This window comes from Podarcis cretensis (genome assembly GCF_951804945.1).
Source record: "Podarcis cretensis genome assembly, chromosome: 12".
NCBI classification, from domain to species: Eukaryota; Metazoa; Chordata; class Lepidosauria; order Squamata; family Lacertidae; genus Podarcis; species Podarcis cretensis.
This window is the reverse complement of record NC_137181.1, coordinates 33,377,029-33,398,611: the sequence shown is the minus strand read 5'-3', so window position 1 is coordinate 33,398,611 and position 21,583 is coordinate 33,377,029. Positions and strand designations below refer to the sequence as shown.

The following is a 21,583-nucleotide window of genomic DNA, read 5'->3' as shown; positions in this document are numbered from 1 at the left end:
AAATGGTGTTAGTTGTAATTTGTGGTGCTATTATTATTATTATTATTATTATTATTAGAATTTATATACCGCCCTATACCCAGAGGTCTCAGGGCAGTTCACAGCTTTATGCTTTACAGCTGCTGTTTTATGGTTTTGTTCACTGACATTCATGATTCTGTGATTGCACTTTTAGTTTACGTAACCCACTTTGGGACCTGAGGGTGAATAGCTCGTAAGAGATACCAGAAATAAATAAATAAACAAAATCTAACCCTGAATAGCTTGAGCTGAAAGGAAAATCACTAACGAGCTGCTTTTGCTTTTTTTTTTTTTTTTGCCAATTGCCTGGAAACCTGAATGTTCAGTTTAAAAAGAAAAATTGAAAGCAAACATCTCAAGTGTCAGCATAGTCTTTGAACAAAATAGGTTTGAAAATAAGATGATTGTGGACAAGAAAAAAAACAAGCTTCTCTGTGAATAAGGGCTTGAAATACACAGTATTGATGGGCGCCATTTAGCCTAGGAAAGGGAATGTTGTGAGAAGGACAAAGGGAAAAAGAAAAGGGCCTGGAACCCCTCAGCGATGAACCAAATATTAGCATCTTTGAGTGTATGGAAAGCACTCAGAGTGAGAAACCCCTTCTCCATACAGAATGAGATGCAGGTAACTTTTAAAAGGTTCCCAGTAAATATGAAGGTGCTTTCCCCCCTCTAGCAGACAATCTTCTTATAAATCAGGAATGGGGAACCTGCAGCCCTCCAGATGTTATTGAATTTCAACTTCCATCATCACCAGCCAGTGCGGCCAATGATGATGGCCTTGGGTCTCCTGTCTCATCAGTGGATCCAGGCACATCTGGGGACAGGCTGTTTCATCAAGAGGAGTCTGCTGCACAGTCTCTTTCTTCCCCCTTCCTCCCATTCTGAAACCTCATCCTCCAGTGCTTCCCATACCTGGTCAGAATCCAAGTGGCTCAGAGGGAATCAACACAATGAACGAAAATGATTTGGAAAAGTGCATGTGGCAGATTTATCAAACTGTTTAATGTGCCTTTCCATAATTGCTTACAGGTTGCAAAAAATAAATAAAAATAATGCAGAAGCTGGGAAAACACAGACACACTTGACAAAGAGGCGAGGTAGCATGCCATTCTGCTTGCCACAAAGATGAGCAGCACAGCAGAAACAAGGCCTGTGTTTCTGGCTTCAGACCACCCTGGAGCACATTTGTAATTTCATGGGCTATCATTTTCCTTTGTTCAAAAGGTGTTATTTGTCCCTTACTCAACTGTTAAGCATCGCCTGAATTAGCTTATGGGGAAAATTTCCAATTCTAATTAACCCACTTAGAAACCATCAATGTTCAGCTTCAAGTTGTTATTACCGCCAGCAACTTGAGGCACTGATTGCATTCAGAACTCTTCCCTGCCTATCACTATTACACTTTTGGTTTCCGGCGCTGTAGGGGAGGTCAGAGAACACTGGAGAGTTTCAGAATAACACTGACCTGCCACCCACAGGACTCCAATTTGTGAGCCGGTAGAAAATCACTGGTATAACTACGTGTACTACATGAAGGGAGTATGGTTTTAGGGGAAATCAGCATGCCTGATGTGCCCCAGTGCGGCACATAAACTCTTTCTTTTTTGCAGCAGGAGTATTGAGTAGCTGATTAATCAAAGCACTCTTTCTATTGCTAGGATCTCACAGGGTATGATCTGAAGGTTAATGAGGCCACCACCTTGCTAGAGCTAAAGCACGTCTGGGTCTAGCCATCAACGGTGTCTCCAAAAATTTTACACATCACTTGGGAAGACAGGCAAACTAATGTCAGTGTACTGGAGGAATCAGTGTACTGATTCTTCAACATGAACTTTGTTGGACCAGTCATGTTGTGCAGATGCCTGATTATCGTCTTCCAAAGCAACTACTCTATTCTGAACTTAAGAATAGAAAGCGTAATGTTTGTGGTCAACAAAAGAGGCTTAAAGACTCTCTCAAGGCAAATCTAAAAAAATGTAGTATAAACACCAACAATTGGGAAACACTGGCCTGCGAGCACTCCAATTGGAGAACAGTCTTTACCAAAGGTGTTATGGACTTTGAAGAAGCACGAACTCAGGGCCATTAGGAGAAACCAGCTAAGAGGAAGGCATGTTTGGCAAACCCTCACCGTGATCAACTCCCGTCCAGAAACCTATATCTCCACTGTGGAAAGACGTGTGGATCCAGAATTGGACTCCACAGTCCCTTACAGACTCACTGTTAAAACCATGTTTATGGACGATAATCTTACTCGGCTATGAGGGATCGCCAAAGAAGAAGAAAAGTCAGTGCCTAGATGGGATGAAGCCTTGGAACCACATGTACACCACCTTAAGTTCCATGAAAGAAGAAGGAACTAGAATGCCTGAGTGGAAGCTGATTTGTCTTTTGGAGAAAGGCTGTGGCTGTAGCGTAGGGGTAGGGCATGTGTTTTCCATGTAAAAGGTCTAAGGTTCAATCCTCAACATCTCCAGGTACAACTGGGAGTATCTTCTTGCTTCAGATCCTGAAGAGCCGGTCACTGTAGACAATACCAGAAAAGATGGACCAACGTAATTTCCTATGTTACTGCAATTTCTTTGCCTAGAATAGATTTAGTGGGTGCATGGAGGAAAGAGGGAGACAGTTACTCTGAGTAAGAAGAAATCCTTGCACTGATGGAACAATCAATGAACTCTACACACTGCCTACAGTGACTGGCAGTGGCTCTCCAGGGTTTCAGGAAGAAGATGGAAATGCCAGTGATTGAACCTTTTGCACACAAAGGATGTGCTCCCCTAGGAAGCTACAGCCCTCTGAAACAAACTGAAAGAAGCCAAACACCCTCTAAAGGCGTTACATGTACGCCTTCCAGAGCATGGCTTAACTAATTTATTATGTTGTGAGCTTCCAGAGGCAATAACCTACTTTACGGAATGTAAATGGAGAGATGTGGAAGTCATACCATGGAGTGAGCTACAGTGAAATAACAGGAGGAGGAGTAAGACATAAACACATGATCAAAAGGAACACTGTAATCCAGATCATTTAATTAATGTTGGTCAAACTGAACACACGTATGTATATGTTATTGGGATAGCCCATATTTCCTTTCCTTCCGTGGATCACATTATGGCATGATCTTGGTTGCCTAGGGCTGGATCTATACATACTCTTTAAACGTTCTTAGAATGATATTTTTGTTATCATCTAAAATGTAATGGCACCTGGTTTCTCCTTCACTTCCTTTTCTACATGGTCCACCCATTATGTTCTATCAGGCATAAGGGTTTTTAATGCAAAATCTGTCTCCCAACTTCTCTATGCTTCAAACGTCTGGTACAACAGCTTATTTCCTAAGTTAGATGGGTTCCAGGCAAAGTTTCTCCGGTCCTTACTACAGGTCCCAAATTGTGTCCCAAATCCAATCTTATTTCTGGAAACAGGTGAATGCCCACTTTCCACCAAAGCTTGGTGGGCTGCCTTGAAATATTGGCTTAAGATCTCAGTATTTGGCCTGTGGAAGGGATAACTTGTACATCTAACCAACGAGGAGTTTATCAGCGCATGGCTGAAAACTATGGCCAGAAAAGCCACCTCAACTGGACTGTTACTATCCTTTTGTATCAACTGGGCTATGATACCGCCCTTGTATCCCTGAGGCAAAGACTTTGGGACATCTCAAATAGCAACCTGTGATCCAGATCCAATGTAATCTGTGGCCCAATTGCAGCTGGAATCCAATACGGGCACGACTTTCAGTTAGCCTCATATCTTAGGAATTTGTCCGTACCCACCTATCGGCATTTCTTTACCAAAGCTAGATTAAATGTATTTCCATCATAAGTGCTAAATAGTAGACTGAGAGGCATCCCCTACCAGAATAGGTTTTGTTTATGTTCTCAGGACGTCGACTGCATGAACCATATCCTACTGCCTTGTGGGCAGTATGAGCAAGCAAGGGATCATCTGATCAAACCCTTACTAGCAAATTTGCCATGAAAATCCGATGCCTCCCATATTAAATACCTTCTGGAGGATAGGTCAAATGATATTACACTGACCATGGCAAGAAACAAAGACCATTGTGCTCTAGGCATAGCAAAATGACTACCTCGGACACTTTCACCTGTTGTTTGGTTGTTTTAATGGTATCTTATTCTGAAACTGTTTTGTGGGTCTATGGACCGCAATAAAGATATTTGATTTCTACATGGTCCACCCACTTATTTGACGGGGAGAGCTTTGCAGACCCTCTGGTGTCACATTTAAAAGAACATCATATGGCTATATGATTATCATAACCCCTTTTAAACTCATTTTTAGCATTAAAAGCCATGAGTGTAGATGAGTCCTAGGTGTGGTATGCAGTGGGCACCATATGTGCACACCCTTTAATGCAGAACCTTACTTATTACTGCAGTACACAAAGCCTCAAATAAGCTCCCAGCCTGATATGTTAAAATAAACAGAGCACAGTTTGTCACAACTGTGCTAAAACACCATTAACAATCAAGAGTCCCCAGAAGATGGAGGTGGAAAGGAAAAATAGCTGCTTGAACGAGCATAAAGTGCTTTCTGTGCCTGAGAGTGTATGAGTCAGTATTACTCATCACAATATTAACAGTAAAGTTAAGGTTAGGAAAGGAGAGCTGCATAACTTAAAGAGAAAATACCTTAAATATACAATTCTCATCCTATCGTGTGCAAGTTCAAGGGCCCACACCACCTAATTCTGCATGAGTGCTGCTTAGAGATTTCCTCAACACATACACAACCCCAAAACACACACAGGCTTTCCATCTTGTCTTACCTAGAAAAAGTGTGTAAATACAAACCCTACCATTAAATATGAAGTCACCACCTCACAACTTAGCATCTAGTGATGCCAAAAAACAGCTACTGACTCTGAACATAATACAGGAAGACTTTAACCACCACCACGCCAAGTTGGCAATATTACCTTTTTAATTTCATCTTCAAATGCCTTTTCCAAATATTTATATCTCCTGATGAGTTTGTTGAAGACCTAAAATACAAAGATAAGCAGCCATCTTTAACATGAGAAGTAGAACCTAACTGTTCCTAATTAATCTGTGTTAAAAAAAGGAAAATAACATATAAAAATGCACTTCCTATATTTAGCAAGACAAGAAAGCGTTGTTGAAAGTATGGTACAGGATACTTCTCAATCACGCATAACTTTACTCCAGAACAACAAAATGCTTTTAGGTAAATACTTTCATAATTATGCAATCCTACTACCTCAAGCAATTTGCTACTCCAATAAAAACCATAATCTGTAGAGATGTTCAATTTTGGCAAAATGCACCAGTGGCAAATACTGCCAGAAGCAACTAATGCTGCAGCCATTTGATATTATGGGTCTGGTAGGGAACAATAGAAACAGCTGGTGTATTATAGTACAAAGTCAACATGAGAGCTTCATCATCAAATCCAATTGGTCAAACCTGAGCATAATGTCGGAGGGCATCATGGTCTTCTTCTGCGGAAAACACACAGTGATTGGTCATCTTGGTCTTGTCATTGTCATCGATTCTTGTCCCTCCGGGAGCTGAAGAGATAGAAGCAATGTAAACTTATATCTTGGAAGCTAGAAATAAAGAGCCAGCTTTCATTCTTCATAATGTACATGCTGCACACATGGAGGCACCTAAAAAGTGAAATAAGAGTCAGCATAAAAATTTCTCAAACCTCCAGCGATGGGAATGGCTTGAACATCACATACCGTGAGGTGTTAATCTTGCTGCCTGACCCTCTCTGCCCCACCCATTGACAATGGCACTGTACAACAATACAGATGGGGAACCTTTTTGGCTCTTAGGAACCAAATTTGACTGGTGAGCTGAGCCACCCACCTGTCCAGCGTCTGAAAGCACAAATGATGTCAAAGTTAGGAGTCCTAACTTTGGGACTTCAAAGCGCAGCCAAACTGAAGGGGGTGGTATTAAAGCCTGCTCAGTTTGACAATATTCAGTGCAAGCTCCTTCCTGATTCAGAAAGGCATTTGCATTGAAACCACTGCTAAAGCAAAGGGGGAGAGGATAATTTTGGCAGCGGTTTGGGTTTGGGTGTGCTAGAGAGTTCCCTGGAGTGAGCTCTCTTGAGCACCTGAACCCAGCAGGATTGGCCTCCCTTTCTATCGACAGATGTGAGGGGAAGTCAGTTCTGCTTTGTGCAATGCTTCAGTGCCCCTAAGTTTTCTGCAAGCAAATCAGGATGAATGCTCAATAAACAGGTCCTCTGGAGGAGTCCAGTGTAGACTTTACAATCCCATATATTGATCAACTTTCTCTAGTCATTAGGCTCCAACCTGTTGCCATTTTGTTTCAGGTAAAAGAGAACAGCACTGCTATTCTAGATACGCTCTACAACAACTTTAACAACATTATTTCAAGCCAGTGTGCTGTAGTGGTTAAAAGCGGTAGACTCGTAATCTGGGGAACTGGGTTCACATCTCCGCTCCTCCACATGCAGCTTGGGCTAGTCACACTTCTCTGAAGTCTCTCAGCCCCACTCACCTCACAAAGTGTTTGTTGTGGGGGAGGAAGGGAAAGGAGATTGTTAGCCATTTTGAGACTCCTTCGGGTAGTGATAAAGCGGGATATCAAATCCAAACTCTTCTTCTTCTTCATTTTTAGGGTTGCATCCAATGCTAGTTATACTGAGAGTAGACCCATTGTACTGAATGGACTCCATGTAGCCATGTTCATTAATTTCAATGGGTGTACTCTGAATAAAACTAAGTTGAAGACCACCCTTTGAAAAGAATGCACATGGCTAACTTTGGTCCATTAATTTCAGTGGGTCTACTTGAGTTGAACTTAGTTGGGTACAGCCCACAAAGTTTTCTGAATTGTAGCAAAAAGGTAAGAGAAACATGAAAACAAAACACAGATAACTGAAAATGAGGAAGAGGAGGATCCAGACCAAGGGGAGAGCCACAGTTGTTGAACATTAGCTGCCAGACAGATAAAACCAAGAGGGCATGTTTCCAGGATCAGCTTTGAAAGCGTTGAAAGTTTTCAGTGTGACATACATACCTAGCATGCTGCCAGCTATCAAGATGTCAAACAGAGTGTCGGCATAGCGGCGATAATCTAGCCTTGAGCCTGTAGCATCCAGAAACTTGGCTACAGCTTCCAGGTCATCACCAGCTTCATTGAGACCTTGGACAATTGTATCCCGGAAGACGGTCGGTTCAAATTTCTCTTTTTCATCTAAAACAGATAGCCAGCGCCAAATCATTTTATGGAAGCTGAATGCCAGTTTCAATTTCTCAGTCATATTCAAACATTCTGTTCTACAGGTGCTCAAACAACCTTTGCTGAATTGTTCTCTTCCCACTTTGCATATGCATCGTAACATGCTACTCACTAGGTTGCAGAATTTATACAATATAAAGCTGCACATGAAGTATTTTATTTTCTTGCTCATTTTTCTTCTTCCCAATCACCTTTTCTTAATTGCATTTAAGGTCATCCTCTCAAGAGGAAATTGAGCAATGGGGCATGTATTGCAAACTGAGCAATGGGGCAATATATTACAAACTGAGCAATGGGGCACGTATTGCAAACTGAGCAATGGGGCAATGTATTGCAATGAATGAGCTTGGCACGTTACAGTGTTGGTCCCAGAGAGCAACATACAAAATAGTTAAGCTGGATATATTTCACTGGATTGGCCTGTTGTGGTAGAAGGGTATATCAGAATCATGTTTCTTCTGTGTAATGGGAGAGTCCTTCATATATAAATAAAGTTATACATCACAATGGTTTGGTTATTGTTATGTACACAAACCACAATCTGGTTTTCTCCACTAATAGGTCTATGAAGATGAGATCAGAAGGACTTCCATTTTCAACTAACCATGGCTTGCTGTTATCTCCAAATCTGGAACTGTGGCTAGCATTAAAGCTGGTTTATTAAAACAAGCCAGGGTTATTAGTCATGGTTTGATGTTGATTTCTTAAAAAACAAAGTTTTCTATTAAGACAATATAGGTGACATGAATACAGCTAGAGAAAAGTCTTCCAGTATGGTGAATAAGTATTGCACTTTTGTTCACAGGGAGCTCAATATATACCAGCAAGCCAACTGATTCAGTCCATCTACTCTTTAATGTTAAATACTGATTTGCTAAGCAGGGGAAACAAAACACAGCAGGCAGCACTGTGCAAAGTCTTCAATAAACTGCAATAAACAACAAAATGAAGTGATCAAACCTACCCCTCTTCCTAGTTTTGAACCGTTGGCCTGTTAGCACCGGCTTCTGATGCTTATTCATAAAATTTCTGGAATACAAGTGTAGAATGTTACAGGTGTACAGTTTTAATGGAGATATTTTAAATCAAAAGGATATCAAAACCTTAGCATAATATGAACTATACAGGATAGGAACCCCCAGATGTTGCCGAACTCTCACTCCCATCAGTCCCAGCCAGAATGGCCATGGTCAGGGATGATTGGAGTTGTAGTCCAGCAACACCTGAATGGCTGCAGGTTCCCCATCCCAGAGACAAGTGAAGGACAAATTACTGGTGACATTGATAGGTCATGATTTGGGAACCCATAAAAGCCACACTTGATGCAACTTGCATGCCAAGCGATTACCACTTGATGCTATTAATTTTTGTGGGTGGCCATATAATCTCCATACATTCCATTCAATGTAGCCTAATCTTTTCTGCTGTACCACCCCAAATTCCAGTTAGCTCCAGTTTCCCACTGTCTCAATCAACTCCCTAGTCACCTCTTAACTTCCTCCTTCTCTTGTGACTCTTACATCCTGACCTTGCATCCAAACAACTTCTTATCTTCCAAAAGATTTTGCCTCTTATTTACTCATTCCGGTTATTGAATCTATCACATTCCTTGTGTTTCCTGAAGATCAGAACACCCCCTTCTCAATCCTGAACTCTGATACCAGGAATCCACCTCTATGTTCCAACATCACCATGTTTCCAAGGTGAATTTTCCAGAACAAGCCACTAGCTCTCAGAGGAGGCCATGACCGTTTATGATACTGGAATGATACTGCTTTAAATGTATACTGCAGATAGGGTCTCAGAAGAAAGAGTCCCAAGCCAGAGATTAGACTTTCCAGACATATTTCAGCCCTCAGTTCAGCAAGAGTTGTCCAGAAGAAAACTTAGTGTGGGGAATAAACAAACCAGAACACATTAGCAAGTGTTGGAGTCCCTCTGACTCTCTTCTGCTTCAATCTGATTCTTAGGATAAACTCCCTGGCTGATATATTTCATGGTGTTAATGGTTTTGGGGGTTAGCAAACAGCAAGAGCAGTTCCACACAAGGTAAAACGGCTGCATCAAAAAAACCCAACAACACACTGAATCACACCCATCTGAGCAAGGGTCAAGTTTTTATTTGCCTGCCCTCTGAAATCATCTCCTCTCTTTCTTGGAAACAGCACCTATTGACACAGCAACCCTTAAAGGGTTCAAACTTTACAAAACAGGCTAATAGATAGCTCAGCTGGTGGAGCATGAGACTCTTAATCCCAGGGCAGTGAGTCTGAGTCTCACATTGGCCGAAAGAGTGCAGAGGTTGAACCAGATTAGGGGTCAGCAACCTTTTTCAGCCATGGGCTGGTCCACTGTCCCTCAGACCATGTGGTGGGCCAGACTATATTTTGAAAATAAAAATAAAAATGAAAGAATTCCTATGCCCCTGAAATAACCCAGAGATGCATTTTAAATAAAAGGACACATTCGACTCATGTAAAAACACGCTGATTCCCAGACCGTCCATGGGCCGGATTGAGAAGGGCCACATCCAGCCCCTGGGTCTTAGGTTGCCTACCCCTGAACTAGATGGTTCTTGTGGCCTTGTCCAACTCCACGAGTCTATGAAATAAATAAATAAAAAATACCCCTGTGCATTAACGATGGCAGGGCCTCTCAGAATAAACACAAGAAGCTGGCACCAAGAGCAGTCACTGAATAAACACAACAGACACCCGACTCTGCAGCAACAGAGATCTAAAAATATGCAAGGTGGATCTCCCTTCCCCACTGGGACCAAGGGAAGTCTTTTTCAGACTGAGGCAACAAGGCTAATGAAGGCTGCTAGCTTTTTTCCACAAGGCTCAGAGCCTTCTAACTGTTGTGCAGACTTCTGGTCACCATCCTGCTTCTATTAATGCGTGTTTTTCTTTCTGAGTGGATATGGGTGCAACAGAAGCAACTCTCCTCGCCCCCACTCCAGAACCCAGCCTCCAATGCACAAATAAGCCCTTTAAAAACACTGAGGTAATGGGGGAGGGGCGAGTGCCAAATCTAAGCAAAAACCAAGAGGAGAAAAGCAAACTCACCACTTGTAGCGGATTTGACAAATTGCGTACAGGAGTGTCACTCCAGAGGTTATTAGTACCAGAACAGGATCTTGTTTCTATATTTAGCTTTAAAATGCATCACACTCTAATCTGCTTTGGTTGGGGCTTTATAAGGTAGCTGTTAAAGGACGGGGTCAAGGAATACGCACGAGAGGGAGAAAGAGCAAAGGAAAGGGCAAAAGGCAGCAACTGCTAGTCAGACACATTTCAGGCGCGTCAGGTCAGACTCTGCAGGTCTGCATGTAAAGAGAGGAATGCAATCCCCTATGCCAGAATGTGGCAAACAATAAAAACAACAGCCAAAATAACAGAACAGAGAGACCCATGTCACTAATTGTGGCAGGATGGCATGAGAAAACCTCTCATTTCTGGTTAGACTAGTCTACCCAGTTAATATTTTGGAGTGCAAAGGAGGAAAAAAGAGCTCCCCTAGCGTAAGGGTGGGAAAATCTTCTCAGCCTGAGGGCCACTTTCTGGGAGCCACACATCAGTAGGGTCGAAGACAAAATTGGGTAGAGCAATAGATGCAATTATTACCTTTGCAGAGTAGGCTGGTTTCTGCGCAAACCATTTTATATCCTTTGTCTAAGGAAGCAAGGAGCATTATCAGTGTCTAATGACATATTCCAACTAAGCATAAACACTCAGGAATGGTGCAAAGCAGGAGCCAGGAGTGGGTGTGACCTGGGAAAAGTCCTGAGGGCCATATAGAGAGGCACGGAGGGCCACATAACCCTGCAGTTCCCCACCCCTGCCCTAGGGAAGTGCATTTGTTTATTTCCTTACCCCACCTTTCTTCCATTATGGACCTCAAGGTGGTATAGAAGTGGTTCCTTCCCAGGCAGTTACCCATCCGGGAGATGACCAGGCCTACTTAGCAGCAACTAGATGGTGGCCCTGTGTCTCTTTACAGGCCACATCCTGAGCCCACACACAACTAGACCTCACACAGCCACAGTTACAGGTGAATTTGTGTGTCATGGACTTAAAACTGAGCAGATCCAGATTTTAATCCTCACTCAGCCATGAAACTTGCTGCGTGACCTTGGGTTTGGAACAATAAACCCTTTCAGATTTTGTGGGGATTAAGTGAAGGGGACTGGGGAGATACAACATACCTCAACCTAGCCCAAGCTGCTAGGAGGAAAGGCAGGTTAAAAGCAGGTGTAAATACACCCCTAAGGAGGAGTCTTTAGCCCAGTCTTAAAAAATTGCGGGTGGCACGGTGGTCTAAACCATTAAGCCTAGGGCTTGCTGATCGAAAGGTCAGCGGTTTGAATCCCCGCAACGGGGTGAGGTCCAGTTGCTCGGTCCCTGCTCCTGCCAGCCTAACAGTTCAAAAGCATGTCAAAGTGCAAGTAGATAAATAGGTACCACTCCGGCGGGAAGGTAAACGGCGTTTCTGTGCACTGCTCTGGTTTGCCAGAAGCGACTCAGTGATGGTGGCCACACGACCCGGAAAAACTGTCTGAGGACAAACATTGGCTCCCTCGGCCAGTAAAGTGAGATGAGCGCTGCAACCCCAGAGTCGTTCGTGACTGGACCTAACGGTCAGAGGTCCCTTTACCATTCTAAATGAGGTTTGGAGGAGGATGGCAGTGAAATCAACAGCATTGCCTTAAGGCTTTGCATACTTCTGATCACCCAACACATGGCTGACAAGGAATCACAATGGCTACTGGCCTAGGTGAAAGGGCAGGGGAATGATGCAAAACTATGATTTTCTAACCTTTTACTTTAAGGAGTATTTCCCAGATTCACTTGTCTGCCATGGAGCTCTTCAGCATCTCCTGGGCCCCCTCTGCATGTTGCAAACAATTGCAATACATGCTCCAGGTGTTTACTCAGTTATGGATGGTATGCACTGATATCATCCCATTGCAGGGGAATGTTGCCCACTACTAAGCTGTTCTTCAGGCAGCTTGTCCACATTTAATAATCTGCTTGGTGAGAAACTCTGATAAGCATACAATAAATCCCCGAGTTCTCTGAAACACAGTTAGAAAGTCACCTATGTAGGATAATACCTCGGAGGCAGGAGGTATGTGAGATTCTCAAAATATGGTTGAATTAGGCTGCAAACGCTAATCACACTCATCTTGAAGAAAGCCCAATTAAGCACAGAAAGACTTCCCTCTGAGGAAACACGCACAGCAAATTCCTATTGCTCTGCGATTTTATATCTACACTGCATCGTACATTGAACTTCCTTCAGAAGATGATGTGAGTTTCTGAAAGCGAAAACTGCAATTATGGTAACCCTTATCTGCTTTTTTCAGAAAGCATACATCTTCCGTCAGACCATGCAACCCCAAACAGGTTGTTTTTGTGCAAGAGGCAACATTTTTTGAATGTCAAACAGAAGCACAGTGGCAGTCGTTCAAAAACAAAACAAAACAAGGCATGGACAGAGGGGTAGAGAGAAGGGTAATTCTGTTTACATGCTGGAGTATGACTTAATCAAAGCATAGATGAAGAAGAAAAGTGGATGATTAAAAGAGAGAGGGGGGGAGGGGGAAGCAGAAGGCACTGAATCAAAACTGCCTCCAACGAAAGCAGAGTCCAGAAGACTCTTAACTGCCTTACAGAGTTGTGTAACAGAACTGGAGGCTATTAAGAATGGTACTTTGATATCTTGGCTATTTTATTTCATTGCAGCTGGCATGCAGTTAACGTTGTCACAGTTCCTTCAAAACAAAATGGCAAAGCTAGCCTCCAGCTGTATCCCACTACCCTCCAATAATGTTGATTTCCTATTTATATAAGCTTAAGTTTGACAATTTTCAATGAGTTAGCCTCATCTAAAATTCCCATGCAAAGAGGTGTTAATATACCATATGAACACAATATATGGTAAGGACACGCAGTGAAAAGAGTTGAAAGCCTAACCATCTCAAACGATCAGATTGTTCATGGTAGCTGCTCCATGAGCAGCGGAAGTAGTAAAGCAGAAATGGCAGCAGGATAACAGAGGGCTGTGCATGGATGACTGACATCTCAGCCTGGACTAGGGATGAAAGATTTCCATTCTGACATACGGTATATTCGTCACATTCTGTGCCATTTCCATTCTGCCACAGTTTGGCTTCCAACCGATACTACATTAATCATTCTACTGGCCACTATTTACTATAAGTTCCAACACCAATTTACATAACTTACATTCATTTCAATGTAAAGGAAATTTCAGGACAATGTGAAAAGTGTCCATTCATTGTCATTTCTGGACTTAAGAAAAGCAGCAATGATGTAAACAAATACTAATCACATTTGGTTGACTGATTTCCATTCCCATCATCATCATCATCATCATCGTTATCGTCGTTATCATCATCATCATCATCATCATCATCCACTCATCTGACTGGGTTGCCCCAGCCACTCTGGGCAGCTCCCAACAAAATCTTAAAAACATAATGAAACACCAACCATTAAAAACTTCCCTGAACATGCAGACTGCAGCAAATTCCCACTTGTTTTTCCATTTTTGTCAGAATTCTCCGATATCCCTAGCCTGGACCACATGATGGCAGGGCAGTGGGAAATTATCCTCTCTGCTTTCTGCTGCCATAGAGTCTGCAGTGCAGGCGGGGCCTGTACCAAAAGGCATGGCGTTGATCAATGCTATCTTCACTCTCATTGTACACTGATTGATTTGTTGCCATCAAAATGCAGAGCCGGCAGTGCTAGAGCCAGTAGCACACGTAAACTTGCTGTCCAGCTGACGGAGCGGAGGATCACCCTGGAGAAGCATCTTCAGAGCAGGGCACAGAAACGAACATTTTGCCATCATGCTTCCTCTTTGAGAGAGAAATGCTCTTACATTATAAAGCAAAAGTGCAAGGCCTTGATTAGTCATTATTCGGCACCCAGCCTCTTACTGTGGAACAAAAGGATTATGTGCATACTGTTATGTGCTGTAAAATCTGCATGCGAGCAGAGATAAATGTGTGAAGCTCGTCCCACATCACCATCACCACCAACTCATGGAAAGCAAAGTTCTGAAGTGGGGAGCCTTCTCTACTCAGTGTGACTCACCCTATAATATAGAATCCTAATTATTAAGCTCTCTGATTCAGAACTTTGCCGACTACAGGTTACTGGAGATGGAGATTGGGCAGCGATCAGTGCAGCACACTCATTCCAGCTCAGATGCAGGTTTTACAACGCAAGAGAAAGCCCGCAGAGTCCAACAATATTGCAACAAATTGGCTTCTTAAAAGCTTATTCCATGGCCATGGCCCACTGGGGAGCAACTACAAAAAGTGGGGGCTGTGTACACACCATGCATTTAAAGAACATTTTCTTACCCCAAAGTATCCTGGGAACTGTAGATTATTATTATTTTATAATGTTTTTTATTAATTTTTAATTATAATTCAATGATAGCCTCATTATATCAATGCCCATTTAAAATAAAATTATTATTATCAATCATTCAAATACCAAATTATATAATTTAGTGGGGGCCCACGTGCTATAATTGATGCTTTTCTTTATTTCTGCATTCCAAAATCTTACTGATTTCAATTACATTCCAGTCATAATAATAATCCCTTATACAACAGCTGCAATATTTAAAACTTCTATTCACGTTGACACATTAAATGATTTATAGAACTACAAGCGAGGATCTCAAAGTATATCCTTGTTCTTCCTGTGTGTGACATTTATTTTGTCTGTGATGTTTCTTCCCATCCTTGTAAAGTGTTATGTCTATCTTTTCCCAGTTGTTGCTGTTATCCATCATGCCTTGAGCGGAGATGATATCCCATTGTTTTTCTATAAATTTCTCCCTCACTCAGTCCTGTGCTTCATTGTTTTTGCAACTTTGACAACAGCTGCAAAAGTCACTCCACCCCAGTAAATTACCTGTTTTCTCCATTTTTCCTCGCAGCCTAGGAAGAAGAGCGGTCTGTCAAACTGTAGGTTGTTAAGCATTCTGGGAATTGCAGCTCTGTTGAGCGGAAACTACAATTCCCAAGATTCTTGAGGGATGTGTGCTTTAAGTGTATGGTTTGCATGCAGTCAGAGATAGAGAGATGCTTTGCAGGATGCAGACCCAGCCAGGTCTGAAAAGCTGTTACTTCATTTACTGAGAGCCAGTGTGGTGTAGTGGTTAAGAGAGGTAGTCTTGTAATCTGGGGAACCGGGTTCGCGTCTCCGCTCCTCCACCTGCAGCTGCTGGGTGACCTTGGGCCAGTCACACTTCTTTGAAGTGTCTCAGCCCCACTCACCTCACAGAGTGCTTGTTGCGGGGGAGGAAGGGAAAGGAGAATGTTAGCCACTTTGAGACTCCTGAAGGGGAGTGAAAGGCAGGATATCAAATCCAAACTCCTCCTCCTCCTCTTTTTCTTCTTCTTCATTGTGCAACAAAGTGAAAGAACACGTGTCTATCCAAAGTTAGACACGAACTAAATTTGTAAGTGGAAAAACAAGTGTACGTGCATCACTCAAGTTTGGAAAAAAGAAAGTGCTGTAAAGTGTTGACAGGATGAAAGGATGCATCTGGAATGAGATGGAAGAGCAGCAGCTTCTTGTGAAATCCCCATCAAATGCTGCCAGGGCATATATGGAATTTGTCTCTCATCCTTGCTGCAGATGGATAGAGAAATAAGTCACCACAGTACAAGAACAGAACACAGGAAGTTACCTATGCTGCCCAAGTATGACTGACAGCTAGCAACAGATGGAAGGTCCACCCATAAATGCACACAGAGACCGAAATACCTAAAACTGGTGCATAGGGCTGCTCTTCCCATTCAGAAAAAACACACCATGTGGTAATATCCTTCAATGACAGTATCACTTCAGAATGTAGGAGGTGTTAAGGATTGGACATTTTTTATGGACTTTTTGCATGAAAGAGAAAATGATCTTGTAATATCTGGATTTGAAGATTGAAAAAATACTGGTTTATAGACAATAGAATGGTTGGATCTTGAGGAATGAACAGCATATACAGCTGCAGTGCAGAGAACCAGAAGTTCTTTTATTTTCTTCATCTTTAGTTTTTTCTTTTTTTCCTTGCTTTCTCTTTTTTAGGCTTCTCCTTTCTGTGCCTTTTCTTCCTTCTGGCTTTGTTCTCTTATGGACTAAGTAGCTGTTTTATTCCAATATATTGTAAAAAGACACTTTGCGTGTTTTTGTATCTCTTTGAATTAGTATCAAGAACTATTATTTTTTAAACAGAATATAGGAGGAGCTGTATGACTGAAGCCTGTAGAAAGCCAGTATGCCAGGCAGTGATGAATTGTAGCCCTGAGGTGAGTAACTCAAGAGGCCGAATACATCCCTCCAGGCCTCGGTACTTGGCCCCTGAGACTCTTCTCAGGTCCCAGTGTTTGCGGACTCTGCTTCACAACCCCAAGTGCCTCTGCTGTACTGGAACGCATCCTTGAACAATGATAAAAGTCTCTTTATTTGCCTCAATGGGGGGGGGGGGAAATCTGTGTGTAGAGTGTTCTGACCAAAATGTAGCCTATGTGCAAAAGCAAGCTGCAGATCTACTGCCTGCTATTGCCTATGCCCCACTTGTTAGCAGAATGTGGCCTCCAGAATACTGTCTGTGGTGGAATGCAGCACTGTGGTTGGAAAAGGTTCCTCAACCCTGCTCTAACCTAGCCTTCCTCTGAATGTGCCAGTTCTTTAAAACAACACCGAAAATAAAACTCACCCCTAGCTCTCCTTTCAAACAATGAAGCCTGAACCTATATGCTATATTTCCCCACTCGGTGTTTATCTTTCTGCCATAACTTTCTGAACATGTCATACTCCTGACTCCAACCACAAAATTAAACACATGAGAAAATATGAACGCCTGCTGTTACAACCACCTTTGGCTTTTTGGTGGACAAGTTGCTGCCCAGTCACACCTACAGTAAAATCCCAGATTTCCCAATTATTTTCTCTGGGACTCCATCACTTCTCTGGTCAGGAAAGATGAAAACACAGCTTTAAAATGAAGGCAGGCGGTCCCTTCCCCATTCTCCATGTCTAGAGAGAAAATTCTAGGGTGACAAATGAACCAAGGAAGTCCCCCAAACAGCTTGAAAATAAACGAAAAAGTCCCTTCTTCGTTGTTTGGGGAAAGGACTTTGGAGCTATTCTGAAGCTGGTCTTGGATCTCCTCCAAAATGGAGTGGGATTCACAAAGTAATTGCTTTGAATGGTGCCAGCATTTTGCTTCATAATGTTAAAGAAAGAAAGAAAGAAAGAAAGAAAGAAAGAAAGAAAGAAAGAAAGCTCAGAGTCTGCCCCCCCCCATGAAGCTTGTCAGTTACCTGGACTCAGAAGAAGAAGCAGCCAACCCCACAATTTTCTCGTGTGTGCAATTTATTTATGTTTCACGGGGCCTGCTCAAGAGAAGTTCACAGCAGATTGTTGCCCAGAGAGCACAAAAAAGCTGTCACTCATTACTGAAGCTTCTTACCCCCCCCCCCCCATATAGCTATAATTTCATTTTTTCACCATTTTAAAGAAAGGGTAGACATGTCACAAATGGAGTATCTGTGAAGTGAGGCATGTTGAGAGCTCTCGGTAATTTCATTGACATGGTTACCCCTAAAACACATAGTCAAAAAATAGTGGATAATTAAAGGCCCAGAGAAACCCGTCTTTTGCGGATATGTCAGCCTGCTGTTCTTCAGGCAGTTATTGATGCCACTCCAACTCAATACACTTTGCTAATAAGCAAGCTATTTTGTGAGTGTTGCTGACAAACTGATGCTCAATCTCCCAGGAACTCCAAAAAACAGATAAGACAGGGAGTGAGGGGAAATAATGGAAGAATTTGGCTGGCTCAGGAACTTGAAAACCTGAAATTTTGCAAGTGGATTTTGCAAGTGTGTGTGCGTGCACTGTGGGGTAGTAGACAGCATTAAGGGAAGGGCCATAGCTCAGTGATACAGCACATGATTTAATGCAAAAGATTATGGGGTTCAGTTCCTAGCATCTCCAGGGAAGAATAGGAAACATTTTTCTCTGAAAGCCTGAGAGCCGGTCTGTGTAGACTGGGAATAGGGCATGCTTCTCAACCTGAGGCCACACGCCAGTGTTGTTGGAGGCAAAAGTGAGCTTGGCCAGTGGCATAAGTGGAGGAAAGGGACACAGGTGGCACTGTGGTCTAAACCCCTGAGCCTCTTGGGCTTGATGATCAGAAGGCTGGAGGTTCGAATCCCTGCAACGGGGTGAGTTCCCGTTGCTCTGTCCCAGCTCTTGCCAACCTAGCAATTCGAAAGCACATCAGTGCAAGCAGATAAATAGGTACTGCTGTGGTGGGAAAGTAAACGGCATTTCCATGCACTCTGGTTTCCGTCACAGTGTTCCATTGCACCAGAAGCAGTTTAGTCATGCTGGCCACATGACCCAGAAAGCTGTGTGACAAATGCCGGCTCCCTTGGCCTGAAAGCAAGATGAGCACTGCAACCCCATGGTTGCCTTTGACTGGACTTAACAGTCCAGGGGTCCTTTACCTTTTACCTTAAGTGAAGGAAGCAAGGGATGTGACTCTTTCAGTCCAATATGGCTACATTCCAGCCACACAAAAGCCAGAGGTTTCTACACAGACACATACATCCCTCCATTCAAGAAATCAAAATGTATGACCACAGAAAGGACAAATTCCAAAAGGGGAATGGAGCCAAAAACACTTAAGAAGTTCATGGTGAGGGGTGCGGCCTGGGAGGAAGAAATGTCACCAACTGAGAGAAGTTTACAATTACGCAAACAATACAGATATACCGTATTTATTGTTTTCCTTTGCCGTGCCTTTGGCTTCTTGAGGTTATTTTATCATGCTCAACCTTGGATTTTTTTAAAATGAAAGTATTTCAAGAAACCTTTTCATGGGCTAAGTTGACAGCATAATGCTCTTATTAGGATCAGACATGTTTAACTTCTGGCTAAAAAGAAAATTTTGAATTCATGCTGTGTTCATGCTGTTTAAAGCTTCTGGGTTGGGTTTTGTTTTGGGTTGTTTTTTGAGTTTTAAGGTTAGCTGAAATGTAGTAAAAACATATCTAGCCCTGCACATAAGCACCAGGCTTCAAAAATTGTAGATTGATTGCTTTTTTAAAAAAAAATGCAGCTCCTTTGCACCTCTTGAATTAGGGATCCTTTGACGTGTTCTCCCTGCACGTCTCCAAAATGTCACATTTCATGTTCTTCCCCACCATGTCAACCATTCCTCAGCAATATCTTATCATTATACTATATGTTGCGCAATTCTGGACAGGAAAATGTGTCCCAAGTTACTTAGCAGAAGAGCAATTAAGGGCCGACTGAACCAGCTGACAAATCTTAGGACCTAAGAAGAGACCAGTTAGATCAGGCCAAGGGTGTGTCTAATTCAGAATTTTGTCCTCATAACAAAATTCCCATGGGAAGCCCACAAGCAGAACACAAGGGCAACAGTAATTTTCCTACATACGATTTCCAGCAACTGGTATTTAGAGGAATGTAAAACATAAATCATCATGGCTAGTAGCCACTGACAGACTTATTATCCATGAATTTAACTAACCCCCTATTAAAGCCATCTAAGCTGATGGCCATATTGTGATAGAGAATGTCATAGTTTCCACCTTCTCCCTATCCACTTAAAGTTAAGGTAACAAAGAACTGGAAGTCCAAGAAGTGTAAAGCATTGCAGTCACTTTACAATTGACATTTTTCCTACATGGGGGTGTTTATGTGTGCATTAGTTACCTAAAGTGTATGTGCAATTTTGAAAGGAATCTGGGGGTGGACAGAAGACTTTCTATACCAATGGACTCCTTTTTTTGATGGGGGATGAACTTTGCCTAAAGAATTACAATACTCTGGCACAAGATAGCTGAGTCAGTAGAGCATGAGGCTCTTAATCTCATGGCCACTTCCAACTCTACAATTCTATGATTCTATAGAAAACTGATGAAATGCCTTAGGCTAGGAGTGCCTGGGAATATACTTCAATTGCCATGGTTTGGATGTTCCATTAAAAACATTTTTAACATCATGACAAAATAAAGAAGAGACTAAAAACACTAGGTTCTATCCAGTCCCAGTTACACTACGAGTAGACCCATTGAAATTAATAGGCATGACTAACGTGGGTCCATGAATTCCATTGGATCTTCTTGAGTAAATTTAGGTTTAGTCAGCCTAGTCACTTGTTACTGATTTGGGGGAGATGAGTGTGATTTTGGAAAAGAAACAAGGTTCAGACTAGAACACCTCTTCAGTGATCAAATAGCTTTCCTTGGGCTGCACAAGAATCTCTCTACCTGTACAGTGTTTATTCTTTCAAACTCATCTAATAAACATGGAACCAAGTGTTCCTATTTTTTTAAAAAAAACAATCAAAGATATAAATAGTTTCCCCATCTCTCTTTAGAGGCACATAACAGAAGAATAAATGTGGTAGGCACTAATGTACATATTTTTCTTGTTACAGACTGAATTAACATCCTACACAGGTCATGTTGATATTGCCGAAAAAAGACAGCTTAATGTAAATAGAAACCTACAATCTTATCCTTAAATATTCAGTGGCACTCGCTTGTTTTTGCATTTTCAGAAGAAACCACAGGAAGAATTGAAGCAATGTCAAATCAGAGAGTCACACAACAGGATAAAGGCTGCAATCATAGACATTGATTTATTTATTTTTCTGCAATGGGGGGAGTACATTTCATTTAGTTATATATATAACACAAGGGGAGGAGGTAGGGTGATGGAAAACATTCTCAGGATACAGTGGGGTGAGGTGGAGCTATTGCTTTACAACTTAAGTTGCCTGTTCTAAATCAAACACTTTAGATCAGTCCATAGACTAGTAATCTGCCCTGCACTGCTTAACGTACACTGTAATTACTTGTTCATTAACAAAATGAGGCAAAAACCATAAAGCACCGAAAACTGTCAGAAGAAAAATAAGCGATTCAGATATGCTACATGCACCCAAAAATGGAAGGATGAAGGAATCCCTATGAAAGAAGAATGGATACAAAAACTTATGGACTATGCAGAAATGGCGAAACTTACAAGAAGAATAAGAAAACAGGATAACAAACTTTTTATAAAAGGAATGGAAATGGTATACTGAATATTTACAAACAAATTGCAAGCAGATAAAAACATCAACAGGACTATTGTAATAACCTGCAGTTAGATACATGAAAATAGATGAATAAAAGAATTATTTAATATAACTTGGAATAT

The 21,583-nt window shown here is 42.0% G+C and overlaps 1 protein-coding gene across 2 annotated transcripts in view; it reads right to left on the bottom strand.

Moving 5' to 3' along the window:
• BZW2 (basic leucine zipper and W2 domains 2) overlaps positions 1 to 21,583 on the bottom strand; it is a 49,500-nt gene that overhangs the window by 23,758 nt on the left and 4,159 nt on the right. Inside the window, exons 1-5 of one of the 2 annotated variants that reach the window (XM_079947930.1) lie at positions 10,361 to 10,436; positions 8,257 to 8,321; positions 7,071 to 7,247; positions 5,478 to 5,581; positions 4,970 to 5,035 (exon numbers count right to left, since the gene is read on the bottom strand). In XM_079947930.1, the coding sequence (XP_079804056.1) occupies positions 4,970 to 5,035; positions 5,478 to 5,581; positions 7,071 to 7,247; positions 8,257 to 8,314 (405 nt within the window). In that variant the 5' untranslated portion in view covers positions 8,315 to 8,321; positions 10,361 to 10,436. Of the gene's footprint in view, positions 1 to 4,969; positions 5,036 to 5,477; positions 5,582 to 7,070; positions 7,248 to 8,256; positions 8,322 to 10,360; positions 10,437 to 21,583 lie in introns of those variants that run through there. The other variant, XM_079947929.1, reaches the window with a different exon arrangement.